The sequence below is a fragment of the Rhyacophila brunnea genome, unplaced genomic scaffold (genome assembly GCF_057557595.1).
Source record: "Rhyacophila brunnea isolate RB1 unplaced genomic scaffold, BYU_Rbru_1.0 scaffold_17, whole genome shotgun sequence".
NCBI classification, from domain to species: Eukaryota; Metazoa; Arthropoda; class Insecta; order Trichoptera; family Rhyacophilidae; genus Rhyacophila; species Rhyacophila brunnea.
In genome coordinates, this window is record NW_028232827.1 from 12,402,391 (window position 1) to 12,418,334 (window position 15,944).

Consider the following 15,944-nt stretch of genomic DNA (forward strand, 5'->3'; position numbering starts at 1 on the left):
TTTTATTCACGTTGACAGTGTTATGAGAGATCATTATTTACTTTAGAGTTTAGACCAAAGCATTGTCGGCGACCTTTGAATATTACCAGTAGAGCAACAATTCCGGACCACATGTAAAAAAACCATATTTTCAATTCTCAAGGGCAATTCTGTAGAGCGTCCCCTTAATAACAGCTCTAAACTAAATTTTCTCCATTTTCCATTTTTCCATTTTCCACAAGCAAATTTTTTTTTTAAATGTACGAGAAACACACAACAACCCGACCAATCTGATTGAAACTTCGCAGCATACTGAATCGGTAGTGCCGCTGCATGAAAACAAACCGCTTACAGTACTAGTCGCGCCACCTGTCGGCTTTTCTAAGGACTTATTGACCCACCCTCGTATTTACCTATTAAATAACTGACAAAAAATGTTTCTAAAACGTTAATTGTAAATATTGTTTTAATTATGTTTTAGTCGAATATTGTGTGGGATGATAAATTTAACACAAGTCCTGTATTTATCGAGTATTTTTTATATTTCTCGGGATTCTAAAGATAACTTGCAAAGTGTTTAGTATTATTATACATAATTAAGTAGTTAAACATTTTTCATTGCCAATAATAAATTTTGAATGTCAAATTTTGCTCTAAAAACGATTCAAAATAATATCATGATATGTATGCGTGGGCAATTTTTTATATCTACCTCATGACTAAGAAACAAAATGATCGTTTATTTCAGAAGATATCAAACTTTTTTTTACTCGTAATTCCTCTTTTATAAATATTAATAAAAAAGGTATTATGTCGCATCCCTCTTACAATTCTATTAATTGCACAGACCAACTTATTTTAATAATATACAGTAGAATCAACCAATGTTCATTGACACTCGACAGCTTCAAATCAAGAAAAAGCATTTACATAATATATAATGCATTTCTCATTTTTACACATACATATATTATAAACAAATCACTTCAGATATTGACATATTCTACCTGCGTGATAATGAGTATAGGTGGGCATTGTTTTACAAATTCCTAAAATATGATCTGCTTAGCTCATTCGGTGTATTTTCTTGTATCTAATTTATATAACATAAACATATATATATATATATTTGTATTTCCACTTTTCTACTGTTTAATAACTTTTATATATTAAGTAATGTTTTAATAATAATTCTTTATTTTTAAATGTCATGCTGTGAACGTCTTAAATTAATAATTCTTAATGTTTACTATTTGTAAAAAAAAAACACATAATATAACATAAACTTATTGTGCGAAGGCTTCTCATTCGATGTTCGTAGGTAGCTCTATCTTTCCAGCTGCAACGGAGCTTACGTTTGAAAGCTTTTTAGTGCAGTCTTAAAAGTTCACACTATCTCCTCGAGAGATTATCATCTCACCATTCCGATTCTGATTGCTGAATTATTATTTGGCATATTACCTAGAAGACAGGTAGTGTAAATATTGAAATATGTACACTACTCGATTGATTAAAAGTGGATAACTGTCAACATACAATAACAAAAATTAAAATATAGGAAGCTCCTATTACGTAATAATATAGTTTTATAAATGCTAATGTAGAGCACAATGCGCCGCAGGCGACTTTTAACTATTTATGGACCAAATTTATAAAAAAAAAGTGTAACGTAAATTTACTCCACGTAGCATAGATTGCCCGTCACAAACATAACATCACATTATTACAATAAAAGGACTAGGAGCCAATGGTAACGCCTCAATATAATAATATGCTATCGCATCTTAATCATCTTAGCCTAGTGACGTCCCATGGAGGTCGGCAGGTCATACGTTGCATATGGGCGGCACATTATAAAGGGCGGCGAATGAAGTAACTAATATAAATATTAAAATTTTTGAGAGCAGTGGCGTGGTGGTGCTGTCGATTTTTTACAAAGTAGGTCGGTATATCGACATCTTAGTTTTAAAAATAATCGAACAGTTAAAAATCTTGACAACATAACAATGTTATTACATATTATGGTAATGGCGGTTTATGACAGATAAAACTTTCATAAGGGTCCCTCCATACATGTCAATGCCACAGACCTCCCACGTACCTAAAACTACCAATATTGGAGAGTTAATTTCGTAGAAGTGCTCTAATTTTCGGTAGATAGTGTGTATGAATGTCAATTTAAAGTTTTTTTGTGTATTATTTATCCAGCCTAATGTAGCCAAAAATAAATAATAATATAATATGTAAGTAGGTACCTAAAGAATTTTCCAACAGTTTTAAACTAAAAATAAAAGGAGGCGATTTTGTTAGTCTGCTCATGCGTGACACTTTGCCTAGGGACGTCACTAGAGAGCCCCTGTCATCAGGAAAGCTCTCAATTACAAGCTCAGCAGTTTATATATTTCTCCACATTTACGTAAAATAGATTTTATCACAATCGTATTCATGTTATTATATCTACGCACATCTAGTATATAAACAGATTATAAGGTTTAAGAAAAAGAATACGATTTTTATCAATCATTTCCTCCTAAGTTTCAACCCTTCATCCGGCGTCCGCACAGTTTAACATACGCTGGATTACGTTATCAGTTCGAGTTAATCGAAATTATTTACCAAAGTATATAAGTACATAGGCAAGTATCGAAGAGGAATAATTCTGATATAAATTACTGTGAACTTCTCCACACAAGTTCAATGTTGCAAGGTCAATGCTGCGATTGTTCACATTGATACAACAGAAGAAACTTGTTTATACTCGAGTGAAATTATCCCCACGTTTTAACCTTACATTCTTATGGGTGTAATGAATTTACATTTTTTTTTTTCATTTTATTGGTGTGGTATGACTGAGAATCGCTTGGTATTAAATTATCCAATTTCTATTCTTGTGTTAATTACTAACTGTCAGTTTATCGTGAAAATGCATTGTATTATTAATTTAATTTAATAACACGCAAAGTTTTTATAGCACTTTTTCTACTTTTAATAAATAAATCTGGACCAGTTTCATCCGCCTCAGAGGGACATTTTCAACTAAATAATCTTTATACAATTGGCATTTATCAAAACAAATTTAAAAGGTGACACAAATAATCTACCACTAATTCACTACATTGAAATAATTATCCATCTAATAAAAACTTGTCAATAACAATTAAATTTAAATTAATTAAATTGAAGGCATATTAATATTTCATAATATATCATTAAGGACAACTAAACCAAATATTCTAAATTATTAACATAAAACAAAATATGAAGCAATAAGCACATTTCAATATTATCACCAAACAAATATTTATGTATATACAAATTTATTGATTATGGATACTTGTAGCGGCGTGATTTAGAAAAGAGACCCATAGATGATCTGGCCTATTGACTGGACACCGCAAGCGCTATGTAGACAGATTAGGAAACCCTTTGTTAACTCCGTAATTTTTATCTCTCACAGTCTTACAGCCAGTCAACTTAGTCTGATTAGCTCTGACCATTTTGATCAAACAGGTCCTCTATTTTGAAACTAAGCACCTTACACTATCGAGACTAGTTTCTAGTGAAAAGTATGGTTTCTAGTTGTCAAACGTGACACCTACCTGAACTGAACTAATTTTTTGTCAAGTTCTTCTGGTTATTTGGTCGAGCGAGTCATCTTATCTTGTTAATCTATTTTCGTATACCGTTTGAAGTATTCTCTGTTATTGTTGAATAATCTATGTGAACTCTGAATAAATACTAAGCCGGAAGTGTTTATATTGTTATAAATAAAAAACACAATATATACTTTATAAAATTTTAAGCTTATAAAGTTGGTATCCGAGATATTTTGATTTTATATAATACGAGCAATTTTCTGATTGAAAAGCAGCATATAAGGGATTGGAAGTAGGTAGCTTTATTCCAGTAATAAAGAGTGCTTGTTGAAAGACGGTAATGTAAGCCATAATTACGCGGCTTCATAAAAAAAAAATACAAAAAATAAATATTTATTTCATTCATGAAAATTTTCTATTACAATAACGAAAAGAATTTCAAAATCCCGAGATTTCAGTCTTTTTAATGCTAGACATTGAAATCGAAAAATCGATTATAAGAGATCCCGGGATACTGAATCCTTATTGCACAATTCTAGTGTGCATACAATAAATCTCTGCGTAAATATTGCTAGTGTTTGATAAAAAATAATCGTAACTAACCCTGCTAAAGAATGGTTACGGGTATCAATTGGAGTTAAACATGGATATGCCCTTGGTCCGTGTATCTTCATTGTGTAAAATACGATATTTTTATTGAAGATATTATTAATAATAATAATTTCTTTAGGGCAAGTGGTGACTGGCGAAATAGTGATGGCCAGTGAATCTGGCTGCCCAATCGAGATGCACCGCATCGAAGTGGAGAAGTGTGACGAGATGTACGATGGAGAGTGTGGAGGAGGAAGACACATCCCCTTTCACAGAGCTGCCTATGACAGGGACACTGGGCAGAGTCCCAACAATCCGAGACAGCAGGTTTGTGAATACATATTACCAAATCTATCTTTAATGTAATTATTGAATATGTTTTTATCTGCAATTCATATGTAAACCAGGGGTAGTCAACACCGTTTTATACCTACCGCTTACTTTTATATCTCTGTTAGTAGTAAAAATTTTCTAACCGCCCACCGGTTCCACAGTAATGGTGATTTATAAAGTAGGGAAGTAACTTTTCTTTATAAAATTTATAAAGGTATGGAAAGCTATCAATAAACGGGAGATGCGCGAGCTATTCTGGGACGAAAATTTTGTTTGCGGTCGCATTATTGCGCCATTTAGTTTTACTAATGTAACGTAAACTAACCTTATACGAAGGGGATACAAATAGTATATGTCCTGAAATTTAAATTCTCATGGGGAATTTAATGAAAACATAATGAACATGTTTTTAAAATCCCTACCGCCCACCACGAAAGCTGGGACGCCCACTAGTTGGCAGTAGGGACCAGGTTGACTACCTCTGATGTAAACCATGGTAGGAATTATTTGCTAGAATAATTCTTCTACTCATGTCTTGGCTAACTACAATTAAAGTCTGGAATATGGACGTATTAATTTACAAAATAATTTCAACTGTCATACATATTGCAGACATTCCCTTAGCTCTCATACCAAAACTCGTCCGCCTGCAACGTGTCAAATACGTCGATGTGACGTCTCTTTATTTACATTGCCAAATGGAGCTTCGAAGATTTTTTTATTATTATTATTAAACACCATACCCTTGTTTTTTCGTACAAGGTGATTGGGTGGGTTAGTTGCATTGATGTGGAGTTAATTAGGCTCCTCCATTTATGTCTTTAATTTTCTTTATGGCCAGGATTAAATATTTTGTTTAGTGTTCTTGAGTTGTTCTATTGCTTAGTACTTCGTAAGGCTTTTGGAGGTCAATTTCATAATTATGCTGTCTACATCGAGTCCTGAGATTCCATCGCTCCCTTTCTAGTATAGGGCAGTCGTTGATGACATGCCACACAGTTTGAGATGTGTTGCCGTCACATGGACAACAGTCATCATCCCTCAATTTAAATCTTTTTAGATAAGCTCGCAACGCTCCGTGGCCTGTTAGTATCTGTGTGAGTTCGTGTGATATTTTTAAGTTCCTGGCAAGAGTGATGGCACAGTTTATGTTTGGAATAAATTTCTGCGTTATTGATCCTGTGGCGGATGTTGTGTATCTGTAGTTCCATAGCTCTATTGTGTCTTCGTTTAGTTTTTGTTTTGCGTAACTTAGAGGGAAGTGTGTGTATGTTAAAGGTCTTTTATCTGTTGTGGCTTGTTTAGCGTATTTATCAGCTTCCTCGTTTCCGTCTATCCCTGTGTGACTTCTTATCCAGAAGAATCTAGGGTTTGTTCCTATCATTCGAAGCTGTGTTGATAGTGTTAAAATGTCTCTTACTAGTGGGTGTGTGGATGATGGGTTTTAGAGAGCTACCGAAGATTAGTCGAATGCGACTTTTTAGTTTGAAAAAAAAAACATTTACTATTGCAATCGACAAGTTGCATGCTTTTTGGGCTGTGAGTCGAAGACGCCAAGATGCATATGAACACCTATGAATTAGTCATTCCAATACCGGCTCGCCGATCGCCGTATCAAAATATCTATGCGTTTCAAAGGTTCTGCCTTCGTTGTCAGTGTGTGAATGATCTAACATTTCCAAATGTTTATTTGAAACGGCTGTATTTTGGTGCTAGAGATCTTTAGATAGAGATTTTCTCAAAATTTATTGAATTATGGAAACAATGCTTTGGTTACGCTCCGTGCGATTATGATTTATCGCATAAATGAAAAGCAGCCCCACGGTGTATGGAAATCGTGTTGAAATACTGTATTAGAAACATAGCTCGGTCTATTGTTGAGTCAGACAATTGATTTAATACTTCCTTTTCAGATATAAACAGGTGTCTAAAACACACGCCATAACTTACAGGTACATTGATCGCCGATCAGTGGACTTCTCAAAAGTGATTGTAATAGTGCATTATGTGGGTGTATAATCATCATTTAATTTCAAATTTTTACGTAGGTGTACTTGAGGCATTGAGTCACAAAAACCGCTCTGGCGACATAAAAAAATCACAAAGAATGATTTTTATTTTCATACCTACTACGTCAATACCTATATATTATTTTATTGTCTCATCATATTAACTGACATAAAACAAAGATAACAAGTCCCCAATTTGCAAGGAAATTACATGCATTTTACAAAAAGAAAGTTTTAAAAATAATATCAATAGCAGATTTTGCAATATTTACTGAGCGGGTTTTGCGACTCGACTACTCACTTATCAATTAAGTTATTTTCTACGGTGAATATTTTATCTTTTGTACCAAAGAAAATTCATAACTGAAAGTAATTATTGAAGACACAGGTCATTAAAATAGATTCGACAAATGAAGGATTTTTGTAAAATATTATAATATAAGTATTGGTAGATAAGCCTAATAAAATATTTTTTAGACCTAGGCAATTCGTAACTCTCAACAATGATTTTAAACCAAGAATCCTTTCGATTTGGGCATTCAACACGTTCTTTACTTATTAGACTGAATATGACTTATGACTTGAATTCCCATCAGTTATTAGGCCTAGCGCAGACTACAATTAGACAGTCTTTAGTCAGACTTGTTTTTAAGATTAGATTAAAATTAAGTTTCGATACCTTTTTGATCATTTTATATTAAAAAAATAGAAAATAATGATGATGAAACCTTGTTAGACTTATTTATCTTACCTAAATAATATGTACTTTCTTTTTTTACCTATTATAATATTGTCAATCTTGTACCGTGACTTAAAGTGATATACCGGAACGGACGGAACTTATTATCATCGTAAAAGGAAGGTTAAAGCCTTCTTTGGTTTTAATTATGTTTAATTACGTTTAAATTCAGTATCATGCTCAATAAAACGAGTATATCATATTATCAAGTTATTTAATCGTAGGATTTAGATGAGGACATAATTGTAAAAACTACACATTGGAAATAATTATCAGCTGGTACGTGATTTCATAAACTTATTTAATTAGAATTCATTATGTATTCAAATAACTAGGCCAGTAGTTGACGTTCTCTGAAATAAATTTGCAAGCTGCATTTTCTCGAATCACTACAAAATAAGGTCATCATCTCTTTGAGAAATATTCAAATGTATATTTGAAATTATTTTGAAACAATATGATAATATTGTTTGCGTCCAGTACAAAAAAGGATTGGTCGGAATGAACGGATTTATTTCAATTCAATAACAACGGTAATATAACTACATATTAAAAATCCTTATATAATATCGGTACCACAGAACAGATAATAAATAGCATTCCGATAGGCTATACCAATACAGAAAATTTTAATGCAGGGTTTTGAATGTGTGAGTGTCCAACGAAAATGAAGCACGCATTTTGAACGTGCAGTGTGTGTAATACACCAATATTAAATGAGCGTCAATGCATAAACTGAGAGCAGTTGTCAGTATTCGACGTATTACGTGTTTAAATTTATCCCGTATTCTTCCTTACACGAGATCGGTTGCCTGCCTCTCCTTACCCGTTAGGTATTTAAGTTACCATTATTTTTGAGTTCCCTGATCGGTACCTAATTTTATATACGTGGTGTTGCTGCCAAAAGTTGGTATGTCGATAATTTAGGTATTTAGAGTTAACAACAGATTATATATGTATGTATATACTTACATATTTATGCTAGAAAAACATCAAGGTCATCCGATACATATAACATGCACATTGAGCACAAAGAAACTAGAATTATGCCTGATTTTAGATGACATATCAAACTTCAAATTTCAATTACTCCATAACATGATTTCTAGACTTACAAACTTTTGGCAATAATTTAATTAAATAAACGCTCATATCATTCAGTTAGAAAAGTCAATAGCAATACCTACGTACTTCACCATGTCATGCTTACACAGGGAACACAGAATTAATGGGAAATGAAATACCTAACGGGTGTGGAGTAACAGGAATAACAATATGGGAGAAACTTTAACACGTATCAAGAATACGTCATTCTAAACTTTCCCTTCGTTTTGACAACTGCTCTCAGTTTATGCACTGACGCTCATTCAATATTGGTATATTTAAAGGTTGCAGCACACACTATTGCACATCTACAATGTGCTTTTCATTTTCGTAGGATACTCACACATTCAAAACCCTGCTTCAAAATGTAGTGTATTGGGGTAAAGCATATCTGAATTATATTTATTAATCTGTTCTGTATGCTCACAGCATACGACAGGCATAAGTTTCAACACGCCCCTCTTGCCATATCACAGATATAGGACGTAGATCGTTCTTGTAGCGTTGCAAGGCTCAAAATTTCGCGCTATTGGGTGACATCTAAAGAGTGGTGGTTATCTATAAAGCAGATGAGATGACGACCCTCGTAGTCCAGTGCGGTGACTCCGAATTCGATTCCAGGTTAGGTCACAATTATGTATGTGATTTTATCAAAGCTTCGATATTTGATTGTTTTATTTCTACAACTAAATTACTATTTTACTATACTTCCGTCGTATTGTAGTATTAAAAATAAAATAATATTGATAACGAAAATATATGAGGCGGTCTAATAAATAAGAGTTTATCGCATACAAATTGCAAAAGGATGCCTTAAAGACTCTATGTGCATTGGGACTCCACATGGATGAAGCCACTTCTACATTCCAGTAAGTAAATGTCCTATCCATGCGAAGCGCCGCTACATGATCACAACCGTCAAAGACATCGATATTTAAAACCTTATAGCAAAGCCCTTGATTTCTAACCACTTAATCAATTATAAAACCGATTTCAAAATCATTTAAATATTGAATTTGATATTCAACATTGAAAGTTTTTCAAAAACCAGATCGCTGTGTCTGCCAATTACGAATAAAGGGCTTGGCATCTGAAATGAAAAATTTTGACGGTAAGCCGTTACTAGGTGATTTTTAAATCATTAGGCTGCGCGCGCACCCATTGATTAATGCAACGCCGACATGATGGAAAATAAAACCGGTGATCTGATGTATGGAACTTTTAATGAAGACATCGCCCTATGAAATTACTATAGCGGTATTGATAGCGTATCATTAGGGCACATTATGCCAACGTATTACTGGATCCGTTAATCAATATGAATGAATATTTTAATGTGAACTTAAAAACAACTCAAACTTAAAATTAAATTAAATTTTCGGGATTCATTTTATCAATAATTATATTCTGCATATTTTATGTTCCAATATTATATGAATTTGACTAATTGAATCGATCTAAACTCATGTCAAACATGATGTTGAAATTTTTGCTATTCTTTAACAGATTAATGAAATGATAGTGCAAAGTTTCCTACAAATGAATCAACAATGCCAAATTTAATGATATTTACCTTATTTGGTTAATATTGTTTATATGTATATATTATAAATAACCTTAAATCTCTTGAATTCAATACTAATTTATTATCTAAACGCTACTCTGTTGATTTTTTAACTTTTTCACTTAGACTTATCCACACACAAAATCTCTTCAATTTTATCTTTAACAAATTGACATTTTCAAAGATATTATATCATTTTCAAAATCGTGTTTCTATCCGACACCATAGATATTTTGTTTACCTTATCGTAATCTGTTACAAATTAATTTATTGTAATATCGATTAATACTTTTCTTTACTATACTCGATATGCTATTAATTACCGAACTGTATATATATCTGTTAAACTATCATGAGAGTAACATATTTTGTTTTATTTGACGACTAGATAATAATAATAAATTCCTTTATTCCTTTTTTTTCAAATTTAAAATATGCATTTACGTTTACTTTAATACGTATTCTTCTTGTGTCACTCTCTCTTACACATTTTCATATATTTTCTCTGGTGCGTTACAGATAATCCAAGATAAACATTTATTATAATATAAGGTAATACTTTGTACAAGTTTATTGTGTTAATACACATAGGTTACATCAGTGGTTTCCAAACTTTATGTTACTATGCCCCCCTTTTAAAATTCTTATCTTGGCGTCTCTCCTCTTATTTCATAAAATAGTACACACATTTTTAAATGATAAAAAAATGTAATGATACAAAAAAATCTTAAAAAAAGATTTTACTAAAAGTAAGTATATAATTAAATATTAATTTTTAATGCGATGGGTGAGCTTGTTTATTATATTAGCACAAAGTTTATCAAATTGCAGATAATTCAGTAAATCCCGTTTTGCAAAAATATGATGTTACGAATGGCAACATTTCTTGCATTTCTTTGCTTAACAGAGTATTATATTTTTTACTTCGATTCAATTAAAATTGAAAAGGGTTTGACTCTGAATTTTTTGTTTCAATGAAGTATCGAATGATAATTCTATCATTTTTAAATAGATTTTTAGAGAATGGAGAAAATTTAAATTTGCTAAAAATGTTCAATAGTAGTCAATCCAAATTCATCATCTTGGTTGCACCTCCTTTTGTCCTAGTCTGCGGCCCCCAGTAGACGCGCCTCCCAGTTTGGAAATTGCTAGGTTACAGCAATACGAGGGTAGTCCCAGAAGTACCTGACCTAACAAAGAAAACACAAAAAAATTGTAGTCTCCTTTTAGGTCGATACACTTTTCCAGCGTTGTTCAATAGCTTCGATACCCTGTTTATAGTGAGAATCGTCGAGCTCCTCAAAAATAGCCATCAACGGCAGACTCCACCTCTTTATTGCTGGCAAATCTTTTACCACCGAGCCATTTCTTCATGTTTGGAAATAGAAAATAATCCGAGGGGGCTAAATCTGGTGAATAAGGAAGCAATTCGAACTTTAATTCATTGATTTTGGCCATCGCGATAACGGATGTGTGAACTGATGAATTGTCCTGATGAAACGAAACTTTCTTTTTCGCCAAATGCGGTTGTTTTTTCTTGATTTTATCACTCAAGCGCTGCAATAAGTTTGCATAATACGCGCCGTTGACTGATTTTTCTTTCTGAAGATAATCAATGAAAATTACCCTACGCACATCCCAAAAAACTGACGCCATGACCTTGCCTGCAGATAGAACTGTCTTCAGTGACGTCCCGTGGGGATAGGCAGATTGAGCGTCGCTTGGGGGCGGCAGTTACTCGAAAGGCGGAAAATCGAGAAGAATCATTTGGCATATATATAAATAGCTACCTACACTTAAATAATAAAATAATAACAAAAATACCCATCGTTCCATTAAAAAATTCAGCTCACTGATTGGAAACAAAATGTATTTATATTAATTTACATAAAAGGTTTAACAGGACTGTAATTTTCTTTTCGAGTTCGCGATGTCTAGTTTACTTCCGTTGCCCTTCGACGTCCATGGTGATCAGAAATCACACGTCCACGGATGATACAAAATACTGTATTAAAAAAATGGGGCGACATTTTGGCGCTGCCCAGGGGCGGCATTTTGTCTAGGGACGTCACTGACTGTCTTCACCTTCTTTGGAGCCAATTCTCCCCTTTCAGTCGATTGTTTTGACTGTTCTTTCATCTCAGGTGTGAAATGATGGACCCATGTTTCATCCATGGTTATGAATAGACGCAAAAACTCTGCTTTATTGCTGTGAAACATCGCCAAACACTCGATTGAAACATCCTCACGATGCTGTTTTTGTTCCATTGTGAGTAATCGCAGCACCCACCATGCGCACAGCTTTCTCATGTCCAAATTTTCAGTCAATGTGTGATGTATAGCACTTTTTAAAATGCCTACCATGTCCGCTAGCTCACGCAGTTTCAGTCGACGTTCATCAAATACCATTTTGCGGATTTTCGTCACCATTTCTGGCGTGGTCTACTCATTTGGTCGACCACTGCGATGTTCGTCTTGGCAGCTCGTACAGCCTCGTTTAAACTCAGCCATACAATATGTTATTATTGTAAACAAAGGAGCAGACACCCCCAGAGTAGAATCTAGCGCTGCTCTGGTATTAGTTGGACAGAAGCCTTTCAAATGAAAGTATTGTATCACATAACTATGACCAATTTTTTCCATGTTTACAAATTTGCTGAGAGCGTTCACTGTTGATGGCTGACAAATAATTACTGAACAACGTAGCGCCGTCAAACTTCAAACTTAGGCTTTATAAGGTTGGTACTTTCTATCATGGTCATTATATTCAAACAACAACTGCTATCTATACGTCAGGTCGGGTACTTCTGGGACTACCGGTACTTATAGCAAAGAGTTTCAATTACAGTAAACTATTTTTAATTTTAGCAACGCGTATTACCGTAATTAAAAGTTTTATTTATAATCAGTCAAATTATGTCACTTTATATTACTGGTCGTTATCATTACCGAGTTGATGCTGTGGTATATTATTTCGCGTACAAGATTCGGCCAGCTGTTTGAAACTGCATTCCTACGCGTGCGCTTGTCGGGCAGAATGCATTAACATGCACAATCACCCACCTACCTGCAATCACTAAACACCATGTGTGCAAATCACACTGATTAGCGAACACTGAGACCATACAGATATGTTATACAAAAATAAAATAAAGTCGCCTAAAGACACTAGCTTTATTTTCATCACTACATATTTTCAATTTAGTTTTAACTCAACCAAAGAAGGGCGCATCGACTGCATTCAAGCACTGTATCAAATCAGACTGTTAACAAGCTATTGTCTGAAACATAGTCTATTATATTTATTATATTACATCCTAATAAAGCCAGTTTAAATATCAAAGGTGTTTATTGGAAAAGATCCGTTGGAGAGAGTTCATGGAGGAAACAATGTGATAATTATAGAATATCAGGCAGTAACATAGGGTGGTGGGGGTAGGTTACCTTTAAATTACCACATTTAAATAACACGTTAATTATATCTAATGGCCAACGACTCCAAACGCGCCAGTCGCGGTGTTAGCACTAAATGAGTTTAAGATCCACCATAAATAGTGAACATTAAACTTTGTCAGTCATACGTATTTGTTTTTATTGAAGACTACAATCTACAGATGGTGTTGGTTAGTTTTTTAAATTCAATTAAACCCTGCCTAAACCAAACCATAATAGTTTTGGTATATTTTGGGCGATACGACAAAATTATGCACACTCTTTCATTCATACTTGTTTGTTTTCGTCGGATTAAGAATACATATTACACATAGGAATGGTTGGTACAAGTTTTTAATTCACTTATCCTTGCCTGAACCAAACTATAATAGATAAAACATATTATTCTATCAATAAAATATCCAGTATGATTTAATTTCATAATATTGTAGATATTTTATAGATAGATGATTATTTTTGGACTATTATCTAATATGGCTTGGTTTTCGCAGGGTTTAATTTAATTGAATTTTAAAAACTAACCATCACCATCCGTAAATTGTAGACTTATTTCAATGAAAACAAATATGTATAACTGACAAAGTTTAGTGTGCACTATTTATGGCGGATATTAACAGCTTACCTCTACCCTTCACCACTGATTATACCCACACAATATCACAAATCATGTACGTTTAATTTATGTTGTAGTTGCTACCTAAATTCTTATCGACGATAAAACGTGTAAAAGTTGATTGGATTTCACAAAATGTATTAGTAATTATTTATTTTATCGTTACCAAATCAAAACTATAAATATCACTAGTTAGCAAGATATGACGTAAAATATATCTTGTTTGCAATTGGTAATCATTTTTAATTTTTGGTTCTCGCACCAATGTGACAGAAAATAATTTTTAAACACGCGAACATGTCCACAATTCAACAAAAAATATAATAAATTAATCATCTTTCTGATTCACTCCATACATGATCATATTTGTAGTGTAAGTATATTAATTTACATGGAGAAAAATTATGTGAGGAGTTTTATTAACTAAAAAAACCGTTACTCTGAGAAAGAGTAATGAAATTCAGAAACTGACAAAAACTGTGATTGTACGTGTGAACATTTTTTTTGTAATTTTGATTGGACGATACACTTTTTTTAGAAACAGTAAAACGTTAGGCCCTTTAAGTATTTATGTAGGTACTCATACTCCTGTCATTTTAAATGACCATTTCCATTACATTAATTATGTGTTTAGATTTAAATTAATTTATTTCCATAAGCGAACAAATCTTTTAAAGTTTTAGACGTTTAAATAATTTGAAAACACCTCATAAACACAACTTTTAGAAAAAATATGACGCCGGGCAGAACACGAACCTGTATCCATCGGATTTCAGCCAACGTAGTTTACCAATCGAGCCACTTGCGTCCATACCTAATTACGGCGAAATCAACTAGTAGACATAGAACTGAAACGCTTTTTAGAAATATTGCTAATATTGACGACTGGCTTTTGTGGTTAAAGTCAATGTAGCAACTTACTGACTTACCTTGAATACTAAACAGCGTCAGGAATCTCTCCAAATTTTTTTCTTAACGTATTTTCACTTGCTCATAATAGGAAGATAACCGTACAGCATTGAGATTAAAATTATGTCTAGGAATGACAGAAGAGAACAGGTTGGTTAGTAAATTAGCAATACAATCATATCGTATATATTTACTTATATAAAATTCTGAATGATTTTAAAGTAGTTTAGCAAGTATGTTCTCATGAAATCTCTACGAACAACGCATCGATTTTTATATCAATGCTATACGGCCATTTGTTTCCGGTGTGGTAGCTCAGAATAAACTGTGATACGGTGAACTGCTTACGTAAACTTTACATGTGACCAATTATTGATATAATATTCTATACAGTGTCCATAAGTCGCTCGAAGCATCCAGTGTCCGTCCGCGATGACGTTAAACTACATAAACTCAACAAACCAAATAAAATAACCACTGCATGGTATTCCATGTAATAAATTCATTTAACGTATTTAAGTGTTTTAATACAAAATCTTGTTGCTATTCCATAACCTGTCACCGCAACACAATAAACGGCATGCTACTGAAACAACATCTTGAAAAGATCTGCACCTTCATAAATAAAACCTTTATATATTATCGTCCATTTTCTTGTTAAAAGATTAACAACACTAGAAGTGATCGACTGTACTTTTTTAATGTAAGAGGAATTAAGTGCACTTGTGTATAAATTATTAATAATTAGTACCTTGTACATACCCACACATGTATTTATTTAAATCATCTGAAGTTAAACCCGTTAAACCTACACTATTATCAACAATAAACCACTGGCGTTGTCGATTATATTTGTGAAAATCCTATTCTTTTGCACTTTTATATGTTTCTTTTATTTATTTATTTTCTTTCCAATCCACTATCGGCCTCTGGGAGAGCTTTTTTCATCCCGTTTACTCAACCTATTCATTGCTTCCTAAAGTGGGCGATATCGCTCCTTAGGAGACTCTGCAGTGGGGCGTTGAATATAAATGGTTGCCCTTTTTGCAGTGGA

General features: G+C 33.2%; 1 protein-coding gene across 1 annotated transcript in view; it reads left to right on the top strand.

The window, feature by feature from the left end:
• Positions 1-15,944, top strand: part of Duox (dual oxidase) — a 247,583-nt gene that overhangs the window by 164,512 nt on the left and 67,127 nt on the right. The window contains 1 exon segment of the mRNA XM_085945005.1: positions 4,306-4,493. Coding sequence (XP_085801131.1) covers positions 4,306-4,493 — 188 coding nt within the window.